The sequence below is a fragment of the Girardinichthys multiradiatus genome, chromosome 13 (assembly GCF_021462225.1).
Source record: "Girardinichthys multiradiatus isolate DD_20200921_A chromosome 13, DD_fGirMul_XY1, whole genome shotgun sequence".
Taxonomy (NCBI): Eukaryota; Metazoa; Chordata; class Actinopteri; order Cyprinodontiformes; family Goodeidae; genus Girardinichthys; species Girardinichthys multiradiatus.
In genome coordinates, this window is record NC_061806.1 from 37,515,564 (window position 1) to 37,538,446 (window position 22,883).

At 41.4% G+C, this 22,883-nt stretch overlaps 1 protein-coding gene across 2 annotated transcripts; it reads left to right on the forward strand.

The window, feature by feature from the left end:
• LOC124879961 (ephrin-A1-like) lies at window positions 1-22,883 on the forward strand. 2 transcript variants are annotated; one of them, XM_047384822.1, is made up of 5 exons: window positions 1-321; window positions 17,445-17,740; window positions 19,140-19,205; window positions 19,290-19,382; window positions 20,261-22,883. In XM_047384822.1, the coding sequence occupies exons 1-5, from the start codon at window positions 224-226 to the stop codon at window positions 20,371-20,373; spliced, it is 666 nt and encodes a 221-aa protein (XP_047240778.1). In that variant the 5' UTR covers window positions 1-223; the 3' UTR covers window positions 20,374-22,883. The 2 variants fall into 2 exon arrangements, with proteins under 2 accessions (XP_047240778.1, XP_047240779.1); XM_047384823.1 differs by having other exon boundaries at window positions 20,264-22,883.

Sequence of the window (22,883 nt, forward strand, 5' to 3'; positions counted from 1 at the left end):
TTGTTGAGTTCACTTGTTCACTCAGAGTTCATTCTCACTTCTTTCCAACTCTTCCATCAGATTTACAGGAAGCGTTTCTCATTAGCCTGCAGCCTCTAGGTGCGTGGATGTGCACTTCACTATCAGTTTAGTGTTTTTGTTTTTCTGCATGGTTTTTAGTTTTTGCACAGTTGGCTAGTTGAGTTCCGTGTGTCTCTGCGCGCCTCCGCCTCTTCTCTCCAGCATGGATTTAATTTGGATTGCGGGTTTAGTTGTGAGCTTCTGCGCCTGGTTTTCCTCAGCGGAGCGGCACAGCGTCTACTGGAACAGCACCAACCCAAAGTAAATATATGCTTTAATTTCCATGCTTAAAAATAGAGAACCATCTGTTTTCACCTTAATTCTGAGTTTATAATTCTTGATGGTCAGTGTTCGGATGCATGCATGAATAATTGCAACAAGCCTCCTGTATTTGTTGTTTTGATGAGATTGGGATGGAGGCAACTGGCTGCTGTTGACATGATAATGCCAGACAGTTGGGAGTGTTTCTCCTCCCTCCCTTCCTCCCCCACTTTACGGCACTTTCCTTCGTGCTCTGTTATTATTATAGGGCTGTTTATCTGTAGGTCATGGCCCAACCTGTTCTCATTTAATCCGATTGCAATCTGGGTGTGCATGTGCTGTAGAATTACCAACATTGTGTATACATCTTTGTAAACTGAAAGCGGAGTTGTTAAGCATTTCCTGCTTTTAAATGGAAGTAAGGCTGAGTTAAATTAAGGGATTTAAAGAAAGCTGCATGGATTTAAAGCCATTATTCAGACTTTTCTGTAAAGTCAGTCCAACTCACTTTACACAGTTTGTCACCCATTGAACAACATAGAATGGTCATTTCTCTCATTTTCTTTTGCTTTTTTGTTGTAAATCGTGATTAATCAAGCTAAAATATACCCTCCCAAAATATGTTTCCACAAACACGTCTCTGATGACATCACTTAAGGAATAGAGCAGCTTATTGGAGTTATTTCACATGCGTGTGTTTTTTTTTTCTCCTTATTTTTTACGTATACTTTTATCAAGTATGCCTTCAGAGGTGCTTACTACTGTTATGTACAGCTGCGGCAAATCATTTAACTTGCTTTAGAGAATGCTGCATGAATTTTAGGAAAATCTGCATGAATTTTAAGGAAAATCCAGTAACAGAAGTAATCCAAATGCCCAATTCAGGCTTTTCCTGATTAATACTTAATTGTGGTTTTTCCTGACTTTCCAATTTTAAACAATTTAGATTTTCTTCCTAACAACTACAACATTTAAATGTAGAAATGTGCTACATGTTCCATGATTGACTTGGTAGTACTTTTAGCAGTTCTGATACACTTAATGAATAGGAAAAAAATCTGATTTTTTTTAGTAGTTGTCTCATCAATCATCAATCAGAGCCGCTCAAGGGAAATTGACCAATTCCAATCTCTGGCCAAATTTTTGGTGCATTTCTAAATATTACACATGGAAGTAGTTTGTGAAGAGGGCTGGGGCTGACTGACAATAGACAGATTTCATCATCAAGAATTCTAAGCAATAATTTGAAGCCATAAAAGAAACCTAAATGGCCTGGATAATGCGCTCTGTAAAGATACTTTTCAAGTCCCAATAATTTTCCTGCATCAATCACTTCCTTCTCCTAACATGATCCCCCTATAATGGGCCCAATCCATCCAGTTAGCCTCCCCACTGAATGCATTTGTCCAGCCTGTACAGTCTCCATCATTCCTGTCAACACCAGGAGGAAAAAATAAGGAATCAAATCCCATCGCTCGGCAGTCAAAAAGAGAGAAGTTTACTTAAGCTAAGTACTTGGAGTTTACACTTCGTGCAGTGTCACTGTACTGGCAAGTTATGTAACTAAGGTTTAAGGTGATACAAGCAGATGTAGGCATTTACTCAGTTTGTGCTAAAAAGTTGCTAAAACGAATCAGATTAAAAAAATAATCCAACAGGAATAAAAACAGATTTGTTCCAGTCAAAGTTCTAAAGATAATCATTGTCATTGTTACAGTTTCTTCCGGCTTCGAGGGCCATCCAAGTCAAACTTCAGCTTAATGTAACTGGTCCAGACGGGGTTCAGGATCCCAATCAATTAGAACAGGGTGTAATATAACATCTTGAGAATATAATATACAATAGAATTAAATTATATGTGAGATTTGAGTACTTCTATGACTGTTTGTCTCTATAATTCATTAAGAAACAGATACACCAATCAATTGGTCAGAGATGGGAATATGACAAATTTCCATTGATTGCCTATGACTGTTGATTTGCAGGTTAAATACAAATAAATCTGTTTTCCCCTATTAATTACAACTGCATACTTTAATACTACTGGAATTAGCTGCTCATAGTCTGATGTATAAACAGTAAAAATCTGTCAGTTTCCTAATTTCTCTACTCTTGCTAACACAGAACCTACTGCTAATTTATTAAATGTGTTACAGTTGGAATCGGTCAAAATTGGAATTAGCCTGTTCATACGTCAAGAAACTGGACATCATAACCAGACAGAAAAACCCTGATCAGTGCATCTCTAGAAGAAAATATGTACATGAGAAGATTAACTGTAGTGTAAAGCTATACTTCTTGTTCATTTCCATTTGTTACTGAATAAAAATACACCACTAGATGGCATCTTTTATGCAAATGCAACAAAAAAGAATCTCTTTCATATATTTTTTATTCATGGAATAATATCCTTTCAGCTCATAAACATTTCCATGATTTGTACAGTCTTGACTCACAGCAGAGTGTGTTGAAATATCTGTTGCAATATCCTCCCCATCTGACACTGAGGCCTAACCTCTGCATGGAGTTGCGAGGTTGCTGTGTCTCTTAAATCAAGGAACATATTTTACACTGGCTTCAATGGGGCAGTCAGGAAGACAGGAGGGCGTTTATATTTCAGGTGGCAGGACCAGCAATAATGGTGCACGACAGAGACAGAAGAGGTAACATGAAGCCTGCTCAGTAGGTCACACTACGTGGGAGAGAGATGGATTGCTCCGGGAGGCGAAAATTGGAGCTCAAATCGTTGGGGTTAGGGGCAGCCATTTGGAATAAGTAAGGGAGGTCAATTAAAATTATAGTTGATGATGTCTGGGGTGAAACTGTCTGCAGAAGGTCAGGTTCGCGAAACCACAACCAAAGTTCTGCACACTGACGCACACATAGTGACACACATGGGCGGCCAAACAGAGACTCCTGACAGACAATCACTCAATCACACCAACTGACGCGGTCTAAATCAATCACGTTCTCTCTCTGCAAACACCAAATGTTCTCCCACAACCAACTTTCTCCCCATGAAGAATAAAACTACATCATTTAATGTTCTCAGAAAGTCCATAATTACAGCAGCAAAGCTTTTCTCTGAAAATCAGAGAAAAGTCAAAGTCCCAGATGGAGAGGGCTTTTTTAATGTTGGTGGGCTCCTGCTGTGCAACAACAGCTGCGGTACTTGCGTCCAAACTGGTAATCCGTTTTATTTGCACTTGCTGTTTTTATCCAAATGACTGTGCTGAATGTCTCTTCTTTATTTTATGCTAGTCTTAATCCCAAGCAGAGTTTTATGAACTGTTTTCATTCAGTATGTTTTTATCATTTAATCTCCTAGTAGCTGTTCATCATTTCTCCCTTGTGGTCCTTCTTCTGACCCACCCCCACCCCCTGTTGTTAATCAAATTGATCTGAGATTGATTATTTTGGTCCATGTGGCTCAGGCTCATATCCTTTTTCACAGCTTGTTTGTTCAGCAGGACACACTCATGCATATGCACTGTTTTCCCTGTTTTGCGATCGCGCCTTGGGGCCTGCTGACTTCCAAGGTCAAGCCTGCTTGAACTTTTAATGACTACTTTGTTTCAGTGTTACTTAAATCTGTTTGCGTTTCAACACTTTTCCTATGTTATCCAGCTTTTGTTTCAGATTAGCAACAGCTTAATCAGCTTTGATTCCCAGAAAGTGGAAAATAGGTTCTCCCTATCAGCGTGGTTCTGCGTGTTTTTTTGTAAAAGGGAGTGTCCTTGTGCAGAAGCTTACTCATACCGTGACTCACGCTTTCTCATACACATTAACTCGGCCATGCACACATATGTGCCACGCGGTTGTGAAGGTTAACATCCTCCCAGGAGCCCTGTGAGCCCTAAAACTCCAAATCTGGGGTAATTTGCTTTTTCACGGCTTCCTTTGTCCACTTTTTACCGTTTTTCCCTGCTGGAAGAGCATGAGAAGACCACCAACTTAACTCCCCCTCTCCTTTTTTTGCTTTGTACCTGTCAGCTCCTCTCTGAACCACCTTCCCCCCTCCTTCTTTTTGGCAGGGTTCCCTTCTCAGCTTAGCTCTGTGACTTTTTAACTGTTTCTTTACTCATTCATGCACTGATTCATTTTTTACCATAGCCCCTACATTTTTAAGTTAATCTGCTCTATATCTGAATATTGACATGCCTTCCTGTATTTACATATAGTTCTATTGTAGCATGAAGGATTAATTTGCTTCTGTCAGGTACAGGGAATCAAGGTATACCAAGGTTTCAAACAACATACGGTCTCAAGTCAACTTGAGATGCATGGATCTGAATTTTGTTGCTGATATCTTATCTCTTTTCTTTGTAAAACCTTAAACTGCCAATACCAATTTTTGTCACTTCAAAGCAATAACAGTGATTACAGATTTTCAATTGTAAACGGTCTTATGCTTATGAACAGTGTGGTTACCACAGCTAGTGTTAGAAAAAACTGTTTTATTTATATGTTTAGAACATAAATACTGATGTAAACAATGAGATTTCTGAAAATGCTGCCAAAAGGCTTCCAGCATTTCCAACATATTCCTTGCCAGAAATGGATTACAATCTTCAAATGATAAAATAGAGCCAATTTGGCTTTATTCTATTGAACCTTCTTGTTACCCACCGAAAGTCTTGCTCTCTCTCACAGCCTTAATAAATCACAGAAATGTCTCAAACATGTTGGGAAGAATTGTTTCCTAGTTTTCTCCAACTGTATGGAGCACAAATTAAAGCAGTGACACCCCTCCCCCACTTGTTACTGAGAAAGAAGGCATCCACACTTTTCCCTCATTCAGTAGAAAAAACAAATTTGACTGTTAGAGAATATTTCCAGGGGCGAAAAAAACAACCTAAATAACCGGCTAATATCAGCATGTTATACTCTGTAAACTGCAGACTGGAATGAAGATATATTTTCTGTGTAATTACCAGACTTACTTGAAAACTATTAAATTGTTCCCTTAAATGTTTTCCTCCTCTCTCTGTCAAAATCCAAATAATAAATAAATGTTGGAGAAAACAAAAGATTATTAGAATTGTCTTGCTATAAAAATTTTGCAGTAGGAGGAATAACTTCCGTTCTGGTTTTAAATGAAAGCATTAGATTGTTCTATACCTTATAATTAAACCTCTTCTGTAAACCGAGAGATTCAGTGAAACGGTGGTATTTTTAGTTAAGTCCATGCCTGGCTTCAATATTGCAGTTATTTCTGGTACGTTTCAGCCCCATGAAGGACCTTCCTGCTCGCTTTAAGCAGTTAATGTGGCTGTTTTGTGATGCATCCCATACAAATTGGGAAATGGTCTTCACAGTGGGCCATAGAAAGAGAATAGTAACTGGTGTGACCGATCAAGGGTCAGAGTTCACCGTGTGATGAAGTGGCACAGCCTCTATCATTCTGTCAGTCATTCTGTCACGGCAGTGGTCCCTGAATGCCACTCTGCCACTTAGGCCGCCGCTCTACCTCTGGGAAACGCTCACTCTTCCCCCTTCATGTTTTTTCACTCGCCATTTGATCATTTGTGGCCAGCTTTTATCTCAACTTTACAAACTGCCCCTTTCAGACTATTATTTCCTCACCTCGAACTCTGGTTCTCAGAGAAAGGATTGGGAAAGAGGGAAGCATGCTAAGAGGTGTGGAATTTTTTATCGTTCTTGGCACCAAGGTTCTTTGCCCTTTTTCTTCACACATTTTTTTTGCTCTCAGCCATTTCCCTTTAAGCTTCCTTCTTATACCTTCTCATCAAAAGCCACTTGAGTCTCTTTTTTGGACTCTTCCTTTTCACCTCCATGTTTATATGTGGGTGTCCCCTCTTGAGTCTTTCTGAACCACTGGAACCAGAAATCCACTGAAAATCAAGTATAATGTTTGGTAATAATGTTAGGCTTTGGTTCTGCTTCTGTATGTGTATTTGTGTGTTATTTAGAGATTACAGATAAGATTGGGTTTTCCCATTTGGCGAAGAAAGATGAAGTTTTCAATTCCGAGTAATTTGACCCAGAGTACCTTCCCTGGGAAAAAAAGCATCCAGGTTTTCCACCTCAGTTTCTGATCTGGCCCCATACCCTCCCCCCTTGCTGGTCAGCATTCTCTTCAGAAAATTCCTAAGTCGATCCATCTCTGTCTGCCCCCTCTCCCCCTCCTACTGCTCTTAATCTAGTTTTGTAATCTCTCTGGTAAACTCAATCTGGAGAAAATGCTCAGGGAAGTCGTCAAGTGGACAGTAATCATGTCTTCTGTTGTTCCTCCCTATCCTATTCCAACTCTTTCCTGCAGTGTCAGAGGTAGGAAGGACGAATTTTATTGACTGCACCACATAACTAATCAGGCCAAAGGGTTTAAACTTCCTGCAGGCGTGCTGTCGTGTCGCCACTGCCAGAGTCTGCACGTTGTCTCCTCTGTAGTGCTGAGCTTCCGGTTAATGTGTTTTCCCGGGAAAACTGTGTATCCTGTCTACACAATAAACAATACGTTTCTCACAAACCAACACACGCAACACAAAAGTCTGAATGCAGTTGGTTAAACTTCCCAGGCCTTTTCATGAGAAATGTCTCAAGGGTGAGAGTATTTAGATTAATGAGTTTAATTGTTTTATGTCAGATTTGTTCAACCACAGTGATTATCCTGATTACATTTTAGTTTCGATTCACCTGTGATCCGTAGTCTTACCGCCATAAACCCCTCCACTTGTTTTCTTGCACCCTTTCCTTTCCTGATTCCTCTTCCTTATCTACGCATAAGACTTTCCTTCTTCCTTAACCGCTTTGCATTGATTTTCAAGAATCCTGGAAGAAAAATCTCAGTTACAGCTGCATTTCTTTATGATTCATTTGGAATGAGGAACAGTTTGACAAAAAGAGTCAGATATCAGCGAAACATAACATTGTGTTTGTTTATTAGGTACATAAGGACTATTTTGTAACTTAAGCTTCTGTCTCACATTTATTTGGTCCTGTACAAGGACAGTCATAACCTTACTACAACCGTTACTACAACTGAATGCTGCCTGTAAGATGTAAAAAAATGTAAGACATTTTCTTAAAATTTATAAATACATCAATGAAATCATGGAAAAATATTTTTTCCCCAGTTCTTTAAACCTGTCAATACTGAAAACGTTTAAATGTCTGTAACTAACAAAAAGCATGTTCTGCTTTGGCTCAATTTGCATCACTTCGTACCCGCATATTGACATTTCATCCCAACCTACTTACATGTTGTAAAAACCATTTTGTAAAAATATACTTTACTCTTGCATATCAGTTTATTTCTACATTTGGTGAATTCACCCCTTTGCCATTTTGTATCTTCATTGACATTGTCAACATATGTACTCTGCTTTGCACATAAAACAGACATAATTGAAGAATATTTAAACATTTATTGATTAAAAGTTGTATGTTTATTGTATATAATTGACAAAATGTCTAAGGAAGCCTGTGATTGTAGAAATATAAATTGTAGATGATTATAGAAACATAATTAAAGTGTAATGAAACATTTTGTATTTTATTTTTATAATGTATAATGTGTTTGTTTTTTTTTCATGCTAAATAGTAGGCTAAATGAAAATTTCAGAAGTGGGTATGAATTGAGGTATGGTCACCACAAAATGTCCTGTGGGAGACAGTTTTTTTTTTTTTTCCCCTAGAAAATCTGGGTGCAAAACAAACTAATCTGCTAGATACCAAATTTCATGAATTGTTGAGATTGTTGTAAAATGGTCAAATCTCACCTATAATTTAACTTTATTATATATTATTTTCTAAAGACCTTGAATTACACCATGTTTCCTTTTTCTATTGTTTTGGATGCTCATGGGGCCGCTCTACACTTATGAAATATGACCCCTGATCAAGCCAAAACAACTCTGAGCAACCTCCTGCTGTTACAAATGATTTATAACCACAATTTAATGCACATAATGAGAGATTATGTGCCGGATTTTTGAAAATCACTTTAAATTGTCTGTTGTCAAAGGAGGTACAAAACGTTCCCTTGGGAAGGTACAAATTAGTGTATTGACTGTTTTGAAGCAGTCAAAAAACATAGCAAGAAAGTGGCGAAAGGGTGAAATTACCACGAAATGAGTAAAAAAATCTGATTATGGCAAACTAGCACCTCTATCCAAAAACCTGCTACACTGTCTTTTCTTTGTCAGCATTTAATTGGTGCATTAAAACAACTTTTACACAAATCAGAATCTGCAGATCAAACCTTGAAGGCCAGTAGCAGTTTGATTTGTGCATGTCTAATAAAAGATTCAAGCTGTATCAAGCTACCATCTTAGACTGTTTTTATAAGGAAAAACCTATAGAAAAAGGAAAAGATTTACATTGCAGACATCAATCCAACAATATGGTTGTATGGATATTTGCCTCCTGAGAGATGTTATGTCAGGACTGACCTTTCTGCTCTAGCCTTTTATAAAGTACAAATAGCATTGGGGTCAGATTGAGACAGTTGGAAAGAGCATGTGCATTTGTCTGAGCTGCCTCGGTACCAAAGAAGAGGCCAATCACTTCGAAGCTTTGTCATTTTACTGGGTGGCAAAAAGCAGCCTGGCCTGTTCAGCCAGAAATGCCGTTGGAATGACCAATGATGCAGTCAGCAGACAAAGGTTGAATGGCAGGCAGGCAGGAGAAAGCTGATTGAGATGGATGACAAAAAGTCACACAGGGCCACAAAGAGCAAAAAGATGGAATATTATGTTAAGGGGGAGGAGTTGGAAAAGCTCATTGGACGACATTTAAGCTCGGCATAAACTCTCTTCACACTGCAAACGGTGGGCCGCAGAGCCGCATACTTGGAATACCACCAGGACAGGTTGTGATTGGTTCAGTGGGTTTGAGGTGAGGGGGGGAGGGGACGGGGTTGACATGAGGATCTGGTTTGCTTATTGAGTGATGAAAGACGGACAGAGAGTGGGAGGGGATGGCCGGCAGTGATGGATGAATGGATAGACAAAAGTTACCAAAGGAAATCAAGCAGAAACACCAAACAGTCTGACTTCAATGCTCAATCCTTTTATCAGGCAACATATGGAAATATCCTGATGTGTCCATCTTTATTATTACTTCTGAATCACTGTTTTGCAACACCTAAACATCTTCAGTGTGTTTTCTTTCTGAACTCTGAAACTGTAGTGTATAGGAGTAATGCCTGCTTTCGATGTGAGGACAATAGAAATAGGAAAAAAAAAACTCCAGCCTGCCTGTCTCACACTTTACTTTGTCCCTGATTTGAGCCTCGTTGTCCACTCTAAGCCCCTGTATTAAGCAAAGTTTAGTGCTGATGAATGGACTGCAGCACAGACTCTGCTCCACCCAGTAATCCAGGCCTGGATGAGCCGATCAGACGGTCCCACACATTTCGGTTTACTCATCTCCGTCTTTGTTCAGGGATATCTTCATTCATTTGAACATAACCCTGGAGACCATCGTTTTATGTTCCCTTGTTAAGAGAAAATTTTGGAGTGTTTCCTTATGACTTTCCGTGTTTAAGATAGTTGGGTGCTAATTTGACAACTGTCCAACCTTTGATCCGCATCGTGGCCTCCTCGCCTCAGAGGTCCAGCATTCCAGAGGGTGATAGAGCAAAGAGATGGGAGGGTGATGGATGAATGGATAAAAGGAGGGGATTGAGGTTAGTAGAAAGCAAAAAGGCAGACCTGGGAGATTAAAGAAGAGAGACTCCTGCTCCTGGAGAACCTACCAATAAATCAAGAATTTCATAGCAGGAGAGGAGGAAGAGAGGCCGGATATGGTCTGTAGTGTATTTTTTACCAGATTCTTGACCACTTGACATTCTCTCTCCGCTATCATAGCTGTTCCTTATTGGCATTAATCCTCCACCTTATCGCAGCTGAAATGTACTCCCAGATTCCTTTGAGCTGCACAGAGGCAAAACACACACACACACACACACACACACACACACGCCCTCTCAGACATAAACATTCACACACTTAAATGTATCAGGCTGAGACAGACACGGATGCAAACAATACTTGCTGCATGCCTCAGTTCCACAAATCATCTGTAAAGAGGGAAAGCAGCCGCTCCTCCATGCTGCGACATTTACAGAAGCTCTGACGTGATTAATAGAAAGCATCCTGACTTAAACAATAGGAATGAATCAATACAGCCTATTAACAAAGCAACGGGAAGAGTCTAGAAGAGGAAAATAACAAGGGGCACCCACATTGCGTATGAAAGAAAAATTTCTCAGGTTGGAAAGTAAAGGTGGCAGGATTAGACTTTGTTAGCTTAACTTTTAAACACAGGAGCCAAACCCTTCTTTGAAGGGAGTTACACCAATCAGTTAATTAAGCTGATGATGCGTAAAGTTTCAATGCCGAGGCATTGGACAGGAACAAAAGGCAGTGGGCTAATTAAAACTGTTTGCCATTAATAAAAGACATTAGCCAGCCTCCCCTGGTGTGCATTCAGTCACTGTTCTCCCTGCTAAGTGAGCCGCTGCTGTCAGCGCCGTCAATAGGGGAGCCGCATGAAACGGTCGCATTGATAAAGCAAGAAACAGAAACACTTAGTGATGGGGAAACTTCAAAAGCCATTCCCAACTGGAGCCCTTTGACCCGCCTCGCCCACTCCTATTCATGTTCCCTGTCTCCCCCGCTCAGACTCACCCTAAATGGGCTTAGAAGTGGGGAGCAGGAGGGTATAATTACCCCCCTCCAAGGTGACTTTAATACCCCTTTTTGTGTTTTTAATTGCAGCCCCCTTCGAGCCCCTTTGGCTTTTGATGAACACATCGGGACCATACCACAAGCAGTTGGTAATCAAGGTGTGGGCAGGTTGTTTGTTGTGGGGATGATAACTCTGTCAGGATAATACGACAAACTTTGCTTGTTCAAATGTGTTATCGATTTAGCTGCAATTGAAAGTAACAGCAGGGAGCAAAACACTTAAGCACCGATCTGGTAAACAGAGTGCGGCAGGCAAACTGGAGATAAGCACTGAGCTTTTTGGACCATGGCAAAATTATAATTATTGTTCTCCCTCTCCACAAGTTGGCTGTTGCACATTGTTATCAGCACAGTTTGCTGAAACGTTTCACATTTATACTAAGGAAGCCTTGTATTCAAATGGTCCTGGTGGTTTATCTAGTCATCAGCAGCGATGGAATGCAGTCAGGCAGTGATTGGTAAACTGATTTAGGGGGGAAGGGGGAGCCAAAATGAGAGTTGGGGCCTGGCGCTTGGAGCCATAACGTCTATCCTGTTACCAGGGGGTATCAGGAGGACCTATGGCAACAAACAACCTCACTGACTAATGAGCGACTGGTGGATGTGCATAGGCCTGGGCACTTTGATCGTTAGTCACACATATGGACCCTGTCACAGAAACCCCACCAAATGCTACTTGTTACATCCAAGGGGGTTTATGAGAAAAGGCTGAATGTGCAGAGAAAGATATACCTCAGTTTAACGCCCTGAAGGCTTTTCAGAAGTCATAACCTGTAAGATTTGTAGATTTGCTGTCTTTTTTTCAGCTCTTGAAAACGTGACCCTACATACATTCACCGGCCACTTTATTAGTCTCGCCTGTTGGAGACAACATTCTGAACTTTAAACCGGGCATCAGAATGAGTAAAAAAGGGGATTTAAGTAACTTTGAATGTGTTGATGCCAGATGAGCTGGTCTGAGTATTTCAGAAACTGCTGGCCTGCTTAGGTTATCACACACAACCAGCTTTCTGATTTCTACAGAAGGGTTTGAAAAAGAAAACATATCCAGTGAGCTGCAGTCATGTGAAGAAAAATGCCTGGTTGATGTAAAGGGTCAGAGAAGAATAGTGCTGATTGGTACGAGAAGACCGAAAAGCAGCAGTAGCTTAAATAACAGAATACCATCTTTGAATGCACAACACGTTGAACCTTGAAGCACACGAGCTAAAAACTGAGAAATTCACTCAGCAAAGTTTAACAATAATGGGTTGGAAAAACAATGTCTTTTCCGATTAGCTTCAAATCTTTGCTGAAACATTCAGAACAACATAAAAGCGTGTCTTCATCATATCTATATATGATAGCATCTGCAGCAACTGCATGATGCTATGATCCTAATGTGTATCAAAAAGATTTCAGGAATGTTTTAGACACCTTGTTGCAGCAATGGCATAAAGAATTAAGACAGGTCTAGAAGCAAAAGGGGATCCAACCTGGAACTAGAACTCTGTACCTAAAGAAGTGGATTTCTGGGGAGGTACAGTATTTAAGAAGTCATAACTCAATAGATATATAGATAAAACATTTGGTAATGTAGTTTTTCCGTTTTTGAAAGCCCAAAATATCTATACTTGATGTCTTCATTGCAAAAGAAAGAAAACGCTTTATTCTGCCTAAAAGCTGTTAAAATATTTAGGTCTGTCAAATCCCATCTCTCCTTGGGGATTCCCTTGATACCTCAGAACAGTAAGAGACAACATTTCTGGGGGAATGGGGGAGGTAATCTACCAGAGGAGGAAAAGTGGCTCTGTGTGGGTTTGGTGGGTGTAAATAGTAGGTAGCTACAGCTTTACGTTGTTGATAGATGGGAATTAGTGTGAAGTGTGTGTTACGAGCGATCAGCTACTGCTTCTGGCTGGTGATAGATGGCTTTAGCTGGGAAGAGAGCATTAGCTGTGAGCTGCCCCTGGAGTACTCGCTCAGTCAGGAGACTGTAGTGAAATACCTTTGGTGGCAGTTCCCTGGAGATGAACTTATAATATTTCTGAAGGATGAACTCAATAGGGAGGGACAATCATAGATTATTGAGATAAATTGTACTTAAACTTTTGTGCTCAACTAGACTTTTCTGTATTTTTCCAGTGCGAAGCAGGCTAAACTTAATCTTTTTCTGCAAGGAAAAAAAAAACAGGTTTTGGTGAAGACTATCGTAAAGTGGGTGGAGGACTGAAGGGAGGGATTCATGGAGGGGGAAGAGACAGTCTGACTGTCTCTGTGTTTGTAATGAGAGGGAATGTGATGGAGGACAGTTAAAGCCTATCACCATGTTGCATGTCCGTTCATCTTGACTAATGAATGGGTTAAAACATAAGTTTCTATCTCATATGGTTTTGGTTTTTTACTGTGTTCTACACGTTTAGTCATAATATCAAACTCTAAATATAGTGGGGAAAATACTGAGTGCTACTTGTGTGTGGTGGTGTATCTTAGATATTCGTTGAGTATTCCTAATTTTGTATTGCATAAAAAATAACTACTAGGATTCCTGAGAACTAACCACTAAATCTGAGATGAACAGCATAATTTAGCTGATGCTTTATTTACTTTTTTTATGAAACACGCCTGTTTTATTTGACATATGCTCTCTGCATGCCTCCTAAATACATATTATTACATAAATCTGATTTTACTCATCAGATATATGTAATTTTACTGATGAAAAGCTGTCAATCTTATAGATAGTTTTAAATGGTAAATTTCAATGTATATTTGACATTTATTTTTAAAAATTTTGACAGTTTTAAAAATGATAGCAGTATACACTTTTGTTGCCTAGCCTCTTATCAATTTTAATTATATTGTATCGTACATGCCTATTGTTTACATTTCATCAAAATATGAGATCTGTCCACATTTATGTAGCCTAGCCATTAACTGGTGAGATGTTAGGGCAATTTTTGCTCTTGGGTATTATCAAAAGTATAAAAACCACAATAATGAGCTTTTAACATTAATGGTGGTATGAGTATAAAGTCATCATGCTACCTGCATACCTATTTGTATTCTGTACAATAAAGTTTACAGTGCATGTGAATTTGTACCCTAGCTACTTATCACTGCTCGTTTGTGAGTAATTGATTGGCTTTGGCAATTTCAACAAAACTGAAACTCTATAAATAGCTTTTGTCACTGGTGTTTGCATGCTATCGTAGCACTTGTCTTCTCGTCTTCCGCTTTATCCGGGACCAGGTTGCGGGGGCAGCAGACTTAGCAGAGACACCAAGATGTCCCTCTCCCCAGACACCTCCTCCAGCTCCTCCGGGGAGGAGCCCAAGGCGTTCCCAGGCCAGCCAAGAGACATAGTCCCTCCAGCGTGTCCTGGGCCGTCCCCTGGGCCTCCTCCCGGTGGAACGTGCCTGAAACACCTCCCGAGGAAGGTGTCCGGGAGGCATCTAATATAAATGCCCGAGCCACCTCAACTGGCTCCTCTCGATGTGGAGGAGCAGCGGCTCTACTCCGAGCCCCTCCCGGATGGCCGAGCTCCTCACCCTATCTCTAAGGGAGAGCCGGCCACCCTATGGAGGAAGCTCACTTCAGCCGCTTCTATCCGGGATCTTGTTCTTTGGTCATGACCTAAAGTTCATGGCCATAGGTGAGGGTAGGAACATAGACTGACCGGTAAATCGAGAGCTTCGCTTTTCGGCTCACCTCTCTCTTCACCACAACGGACCGGCACAGAGTCACCATTACTGCGGCAGCCGCACCGATCCGTCTGTCGATCTCCCGATCCATTCTTCTCTCACTCATGAACCAGACCCCGAAATACTTAAACTCCTCCACTTGAGGCAGGAACTCCCCGCCAACCTGAAGAGGACAAGCCACCCTTTTCTGGTCGAGAACCATGGCCTCGGACTTGGAGGAGCTGATCTTCATCCCAGCCGCTTCACACTCGGCTGCGAACCGCCACAGCGCATGCTGTAGGTCTTGGCTAGAGGGGGCCAGCAGGACCACGTCATCTGCAAAAAGAAAAGACAAAATCTACTGGTCCCCCTCCAGCCCTTGGCTCCGCCTAGAAATCCTGTCCATAAAAGTTATGAACAGGACCGATGACAAAAGGCAGCCCTGCCGGAGTCCAATATGCACCAGGAACAGGTCTGACTTGGTGCCGGCAATGTGAACCAAACTCCTGTTCCGCTTGTACAGAGACCGGATGGGCCCTAATAAAGGATAAAGGGCCCCCGATTCCATACTCCTGGAGCACCCCCCACAGGGCATCACGAGGGACACAGTCCCTTCTCCGGGTCCACAACACACATGTGGACCAGTTGGGCAAACTCCCATTAACCCTCGAGTACCCTGTAGAGGGTATAGAGCTGGTCCAGTGTTCCACGGCCGGGACGAAAACCACACTGCTCCTCCTGAAGTCGAGGTTCGACTATCGGCCAGACTCTCCTCTCCAATACTCTGGCATAGGCCTTACCAGGGAGGCTGAGGAGTGTGATCCCCCTGTAGTTGGAACACGCCCTCCGGTCCGGTCACCCTTCTTATGAAGCGGGACCACCACCCCAGTCTGCCAGTCCAGAGGCACTGTCCCCGACCGCATCGCGATGTTGAAGAGGCGTGTCAACCATAACAGCCCTACAACATCCAGAGACTTGAGGTACTCAGGGCGGATCTCATCCACCCCCGAAGCCATGCCACCACTGAGCTTTTTAATCACCTCGGTGATTTCAGCCTGGGTGATAGATTCTAACCCCGAGTCCCCAGCCTGTGTTTCTTCCAGGGAATGTATGATGGCAGGATTGAGAACATCCTCGAAGTACTCCTTCCACTGTCCGATAATGTCCCCAGTCAAGGTCAGCAGCCTCCCACCCCCACTGTAAACAGTGTTGGCGAAGCACAGCTTCCCCCTCCTGAGGTGCCAGACGGTTTGCCAGAATCGCTTCGAGGCCAACTGGGGATTCCACTTTCATCTGCCGCCCAATCCTCTTTGCACCGGTCCTTCCCGGTTCCCCCTGCAGGTGGTGGGCCCACTTGAGGATGGCCTCACGTCTCTCCTTCGGGCTTGGCCCGGTCGGGTCCCGCGAGGAGCAACCCAGCCACCAGGCGTTCTCTGACAGGTCCCGACCCCAGGCCTGACTCCAGGGTGGGACCCCGCCTCCGCGGTACCGGGCGACATCATGTGCCTCGTTTGTGTAGTCCTCATGAGGGTTTCTTGAACCGCTCTTTGCCTGATCCATCACCTAGAGCCTGTTTGCTATGGGAGACCCTACCAGGGGCATTTAAGCCCCAGACAACATAGCCTCTAGGATCATTCGGGGAATCAAACCCCTCCACCACGTTAAGGTGGCAGTTCAAGGAGGGGTATCGTAGCACTAACATGCTAATATAAGCATCAGGCTGCAGTGCATTTTGTTTTGACCGACGTCGAGTACACTATCTTTACCACGCATTTACGGTATGAAGGGATGAATATCTGGTAAATTATTTAGTGAGTGAAAAATTACGGGCGGCATGGTGGCGCAGTTGGTAGCACTGTTGCCTTTTAACAAGAAGGTCCTCAGTTTGACTCCCAGCCAGGGGGTCTTTATATATGGAGTTTGCATGTTCTCCCCGTGCATGCGTGGGTTCTCTCTGGGTACTCCGGCTTCCTCCCACAGTCCAAAAACATGACTGTTAGGTTAATTGGTCTCTCTATAATTGACCTTAGGTATGAATGGGTGTGTGCATGGTTGTTTGTCCTGTGTGTCTCTGTGTTACCCTGCGATGGACTGGTGACCTGTCCATGGTGTACCCCGCCTCCCGCCCATATATCGCTGGAGATAGGCACCAGCTTCCCCTGTGACCCTGTATGGAAGAAGTGGGTATAGAAAATGGATGGATGGGTGAAAAATTACAGTTAGAATTTTAAACAACACTATATAATGGCTTCTTATTTAGTTGACTATATAGTGAATAAGTGGTTTGAACACAGCTATTTTCTGTTTGTGTGCATTTTTCCACTATGCATTCTGATACTCTATCTATGAGGGTTTTTGTGTGTAGCCTTGCTGCTGTCGATACTCATCTCTTGTCTTGATGAGCTAACTGACTGCTAATGTTTCTTTGTAAACATCATTCAACTCCTGGGGGATGTGGGATCGATGTGCACTCTGTGTCAGCTCCTAATACAGCAGCTCACAGTAGCTACCTCACGTTCATCCATATTTATGAACAGGTTCTCAGCAGATTGCTTTTTCTTACTGTGTTTTCCCTTCTAATTCCACTTGAACACACTCATCCTCTCACTCAAACATTCCCTCTTTGTGCCACTCTCCATCTCTCATTCTCAGGCCGCTCAGTCTTTCCTCTGATTTCCCTGTTGTACATCTGGCGTGCAGCTGATCAATATATAATCTTCCTCTCTCTTCCAATTCCCCCCTACAGGTTTCAACGGGACGACTATGCCGTGGAAGTGAAGCTCAATGACTACCTGGACATTGTCTGTCCCCACTACCCTCAGGGCGAGGTGCCGCTGGTGGACGCCGAGCAGTATGTACTGTACATGGTGGAACGTGAAGATTACGAATCCTGCAAGCCCCAGTCGTACGACCAGAAGCGCTGGGAGTGCAGCCATCCGTTTGCCCCTCATGCTCCGGAGAAGTTCTCTGAAAAGTTCCAGCGTTTTACTCCATTCACCTTCGGGAAGGAGTTTCGTCAGGGACAAAGCTACTATTATATTTGTAAGTGTAATGGTTTTTTCATTTTTCTCTTTTTATCCAGAAATATGTTTCATAAGTTTGATTTTAGGCATGAGGTAAAGAAAATTCTTCTTCTCTTATTTCTTTCCCTTAATCTGTAGTAACAAATCATAACTTTTTTAGACATTGGTTTTCCTTGATACCAGTGACTGGCCTGTCACTATTTGGTATGTTACGTCTAAGCACATAGCCTCAGATGTTAAAAATATTGTCAGTTTTTGAAGGACTTGATCATAAATTTTTTATTTCCCCTAAAACTGAGTTATAAACGTACCCAAAACATTTTAAAACCTTCCCGAACTGCCTGCATTTTATTTGAAAGGTTCCTACACTGTCTGGAAAAACAGAGAATTTGATTTAAGCGTTTTCCAACACTGGATATGTAATGAATATTTGAATATATTAAATTTGAAAATATTAAATAAAATGTAGCAAATATTATAGAATATTGAAACATATTTGCATTTGCAGTCTATTCCTTGTCCTATTCTCTAAAATCTGCATCCGTCCATCCAGTCTGAAATTTTGACTAGTCTGCTATTTGTACATCACTGTAAACAGTTTTATCTGAAAACAGATTGTGCTGTATTTATTTTTGCACTGGATCATGTTGTAAATAGTTATAATTTAACCCTAAGGACACCCTAGGCGACTGTGGCTCAGTAGGATAGAGTAGTTGTCTTGCAATCAGAAGGTTGTGGGTTCAATTCCAGCTTCCTCCTGCCATATGTCGATGTGCCCCTGGGCAAGGCACTTAACCTCAAGTTGCCTACCGATCTGCGTATCGGTGTATGAATGTGTGAGCGTTAGTGAGTGCGATTGGGTGAATGTGGCTCTAATGTAAAGCACTTTGAGCGGTGTGTATGACTGGAAAAGCGCTATATAAGTACAGTCCATTTACCTTAAAATAACATATATTCTCATCTTTTTAAAATGTTAACACAAATGCTAATCTCAGGGTTGCTCTGAAAGAGGGTTAAATTAAAGGTAATGTAATTATTCTCAAACCAAAATCTTGCCCTGATAAAAAGCGTGACTGCAACAATCTCTGTGCACCAGCTGGAGTGTAGCGTTCAGCTCTTTGAAGCTTATCGTGTACAGCCTGTTGGCATAGTTAGTGCAGTGTTTGTCCTGCTAGACTGTGCACAGAGCTTGTGCAATTTTGTCACCCTGACCATGGTTGTAATTAGAGGAACGGCGGGACAAAACTCACTTTGCCCGGTCGCAGATGGCCTCCCAAGACTTTGTTGCCAAGATTTTAAACGTGTGTGTACGTGTTTGTATGGTTGCGAGCATGAAGGTGGATTAATCGGGAGGATAAGTGCATTAGTCTAGATGTTAATGCCTGTGTTGTTGTTTCCCCATCTTGCCTTCTCTGCAGCCAAACCTTTGCACCACCATGGCAAAGAGTGTCTCAAGCTCCGGGTAGACGTCATCGCAGCTGATGGTGAGTTCACCTAAATCTCTGATGAAAGGAGAATTGCTGACAGACCCAAGCGGGAGATCTAACTGTGTTTTTCTTTTCACGCAGGCTCCCAGGAGGCCAGAGTAGCCAACAAAGGTACAGCAGGGGATGGAGTTGGAGCAGGGGGTGGTGCTCACAACCCTTCCAACAGACCTGCAGGTACGTTTAGCCATCCTTTGGGATACAGGTTTGGCAACAATATTTTTTCACATTAAGTTAGTTTTCAACACTTTCTATAAATCAAAATCTGAAAAGTGTGGCATGAATTTGTCATCCTGCTAGAAGGTGAACCGCCACACCAGTCTCAAGCCTTTTGCAGCCTCTAACAAAGAAGACACAGATTCTTATCAACTCTGACAACCTCTTTCACCTCTGGTTAGCTTCTGTCCCTGGAGGAAAAACTGTGTCCTTGTTGCATGATGCCGCCAACACCTTGTCCATTTGCAAAGACTTTTTATGGCTTTCTCAGAACAACAAATTTTCTTTTTCCACTCTTTCCCGAAGATTTGTAGAGTATGCAACCAATAGACATTGTCTCAACGCATTCTCCCACCTGAGCTGGAGATCTCTACAGCTCCTTCAGAGATATCTGATAATTGCTTCAGTTTTACAACCTAATCCTGCTTTAAACTTCTCAAAAACGTTTTCCCTGACTTGTCTGCTGTGTTCCTTGGTCTTTATGATGCCGTTTGTTCACTAATGTTCTCCAACAAACCTCAGCTGTATTTATACTAAAATTAAATTAGAGGGTCTAAAAAGGGGATAAATACAAAACACGCCAAACTTTTCAGATTTTTGTGTGCAAATTAGTTTTTGAAAAGCCTTATATCTTTTTTTTATTTTTTCAAAATTATGCATGGCACTGTGTTTGTCTATCACATAAAATCCCAGGAGAATGTATTGAAGTTTGTGGTTGAAACTTGACAAAATGTAATAAAGCTCTAGAGATCTGAAAACACTTTAAACTCACTCTAATTCAGGCCAAATTTGATAATGAGGTGTAACTTAATGTCTTTTCTTTGTTCTCTATCTTCCAGCAGATGATCCAGTTGCAGTCCTGCCGAATGTCCAAAGCGTACACTCTGCAGCTGCAGCAACATTCATCTCAGTCCTCTCATTGCTAGTCCCTCTATTAATATTGTTACACTGAAAGAAAGTGAAAGAACTTACTTTTTTTCAGGGACTACAGTGAAGACAGTCCGTGGGGTTGGAAACCACTGACTTAAAATAAAAATATTATACCCAGTGCTGGCCACTGGAAGATACTTTCAGAACTTGTAAAGTGCAGATGGACCCTCATTAAGCATTTGAGACAAAGTTTTTGTGCTTTGTCTTATTTTCCAGACAATTACTGGGTTTGTTTTGCAAAACAAAGCCCTCGTTTAGTTGTATTTGTCTAGAGGGCTCTACAATAAAACTTTTTGGAGGATATCTTCCTTCTGAACTATGAAGACGAAGAAGAAGATATCATTGTGGATGAAGAACAATCAAGAGCACAAACACTAACTTGACCATCTAGGGATTGGATATCTGAACTCGAGCGAAAGATCAACCCTCTCTACAACTTGTACACTATTCCACTCTTGAGTATTGTGTACTGATATGTCATGTAATCGTTACTGAGTGATGTTAATGTCTCAAGTAATTACTTTTCTCTAAATGTAGCATTCACACACCCAGGAGCTGTTCTCGTCACCACCATCCCTTAGCGGACTCGTGCTTACACACTGTAGCACTAAAAAACATACATTCAGTGGCTCTTAGAAGGCTTCACACCACCTTTTTTAGGGCAAATCATTTTTCAAAACTTTTTCCATACAAGCTATGAGCTCACTCTTATACTAAAATGTTGTTGAAGCACCTTTTTCTTGAATTTCAGCATTTAGTGTTTTTTGATAGGAGTCTGTCAGGATGCCACATCTCGACTTGGAAAATATCCTGACTACCCCGTAAGGTTCCCCAGACCTATCAGATTGTGAAGACATCTTCTGTCCTCAGTCCTCTTCAGGTGACCTGCCCATATTTTCTGTTAAGTTTTGTTCTGGACTATGGCTAGGCCATTCCAAAACCTTAATTTTCATCCCATGAAGCCTGTCTTTTGTTGATTTGGATATAAGATTGAACTAACTGTAATACTAAAAGATAAAATCCAACATCACCGTCTGATTGCTAGCAGACCCCTGAATCTATTCATACCTCATCCACCTTGACAAAATCCCTTAGTCCAATTTCAAGAAAAGTACCAGCATTTTCAGTATGGCTATGGTGTACTTTTGATGATGCTGTGTATGTTTTTGTACGAAACATACCTTTTAGGATTGTGCCCCAAAAGTTGAAGTTTGGTTTTATCAGTTTATAAAAACTAACATTTTTCCCAAATAGGAGATTTTAACCAGACCTGGTTGTTTAATTTGGAAGAAAAAATGTCACACAACCCTATTCTTTAGTCCAGACATATGTAGAACCTAGGAGATTGTTGTCACATGTGGAAACCAACCAGTACTTGTTGGAAAGAACTGCAGCTCCTTCAGTGTTGCTACGGGCCTCCCTGACCAGTTTGTCTGTTTTGTTTTAAATAATTTTGTAGAACTTTTTAGTTTTTGTAATGTTCCTGTTGACTGCCTTCGCTGTTACATGGCGAATATATAATGCACCTGATTTATGTCTTTGTTCAAAAATATTCTTTTGATCCTTTTTACAAACTATGACTTTATCTAAATGACGTAAATGATCAAATGTCAAGAAAAATTCACTATTTTGTATCCAGATATTTGCGGCTATTATTAGAGTTTTCCACGAATCATGCAGGGTAAATGCCAGATTATTTGTGGAAAAAGTTTTACATGATTTATCCTGGTCTCATTTTAACAGCTGGTGGGTAGACCTTTTGAGAGCCACTGTAGTTTGAACACTGACGCACACTGCCACCTGATGCTGTGTGAACACACTCCGTTACACACTACATCATTTTACATGTACATCCTGTGAAAATAATTTATGACATGTTTTTGCAGTTCAGAAGTTTTACTGTACATACCTTGTGCTCACTAAATGTAATGTTTACTGATGGCAATGAGTACTGGAGGCGGTATTTGTGCGAAAGGGAATGTGTGTGTGTGTGTGTGTGTGTGTGTGCGTGTGTGTGTGTGTGTGTGTGTTGAACTGAAGAAAGGAGAATGTACTTAAGCTGTGGGGAGTTTTGATTTGAGTGTTGAGACAAAATGTTTCTTCTGCCAATAGCAAAAACACTGAGATGATGATGTCTATCGAGGAGAGGCTGGACTTCTCCGTTAGTTGGGTTAATCCACTGTACTGGTTAAACTCTCTAACAGGAAGGGCTGGTTGAAAATCTAACTAGGTGTTCAGTTTTCAATCACTTATTAGTCACCAGTTCCCAGCAGAACAGGACACAGCATCGAACAGAGTTGCTAAGCTCATCTTCACCTGACCAGAAACGACAAAGCACAACAGTGTATGACTACCATCTCTCTCGTTATTTTTTACCTAAACTCTTGTTGCCTAATTTTGTACATGTGTAAGTAAGAGAAGTGTATAAAATGTCCATATGTGTATATAAGTATAGATTATATAAAACACCAGTTTGTAAAAATGTGAAAGATTTTCATGTGAAATAAAAAAATATATTTTTGGAAAACCAGA

What these genes read in the sequence shown, in the direction of transcription:
- LOC124879961 (XM_047384822.1), top strand. Translation starts at nt 224, where the DNA reads ATGGATTTAATTTGGATTGCGGGTTTAGTTGTGAGCTTCTGCGCCTGG. An exon ending in ACAAAGCTACTATTATATTT is followed by an intron (nt 17,741 to 19,139) that starts GTAAGTGTAATG and finishes CCTTCTCTGCAG; the next exon opens with CCAAACCTTTGCACCACCAT. An exon ending in CCCTTCCAACAGACCTGCAG is followed by an intron (nt 19,383 to 20,260) that starts GTACGTTTAGCC and finishes TCTATCTTCCAG; the next exon opens with CAGATGATCCAGTTGCAGTC.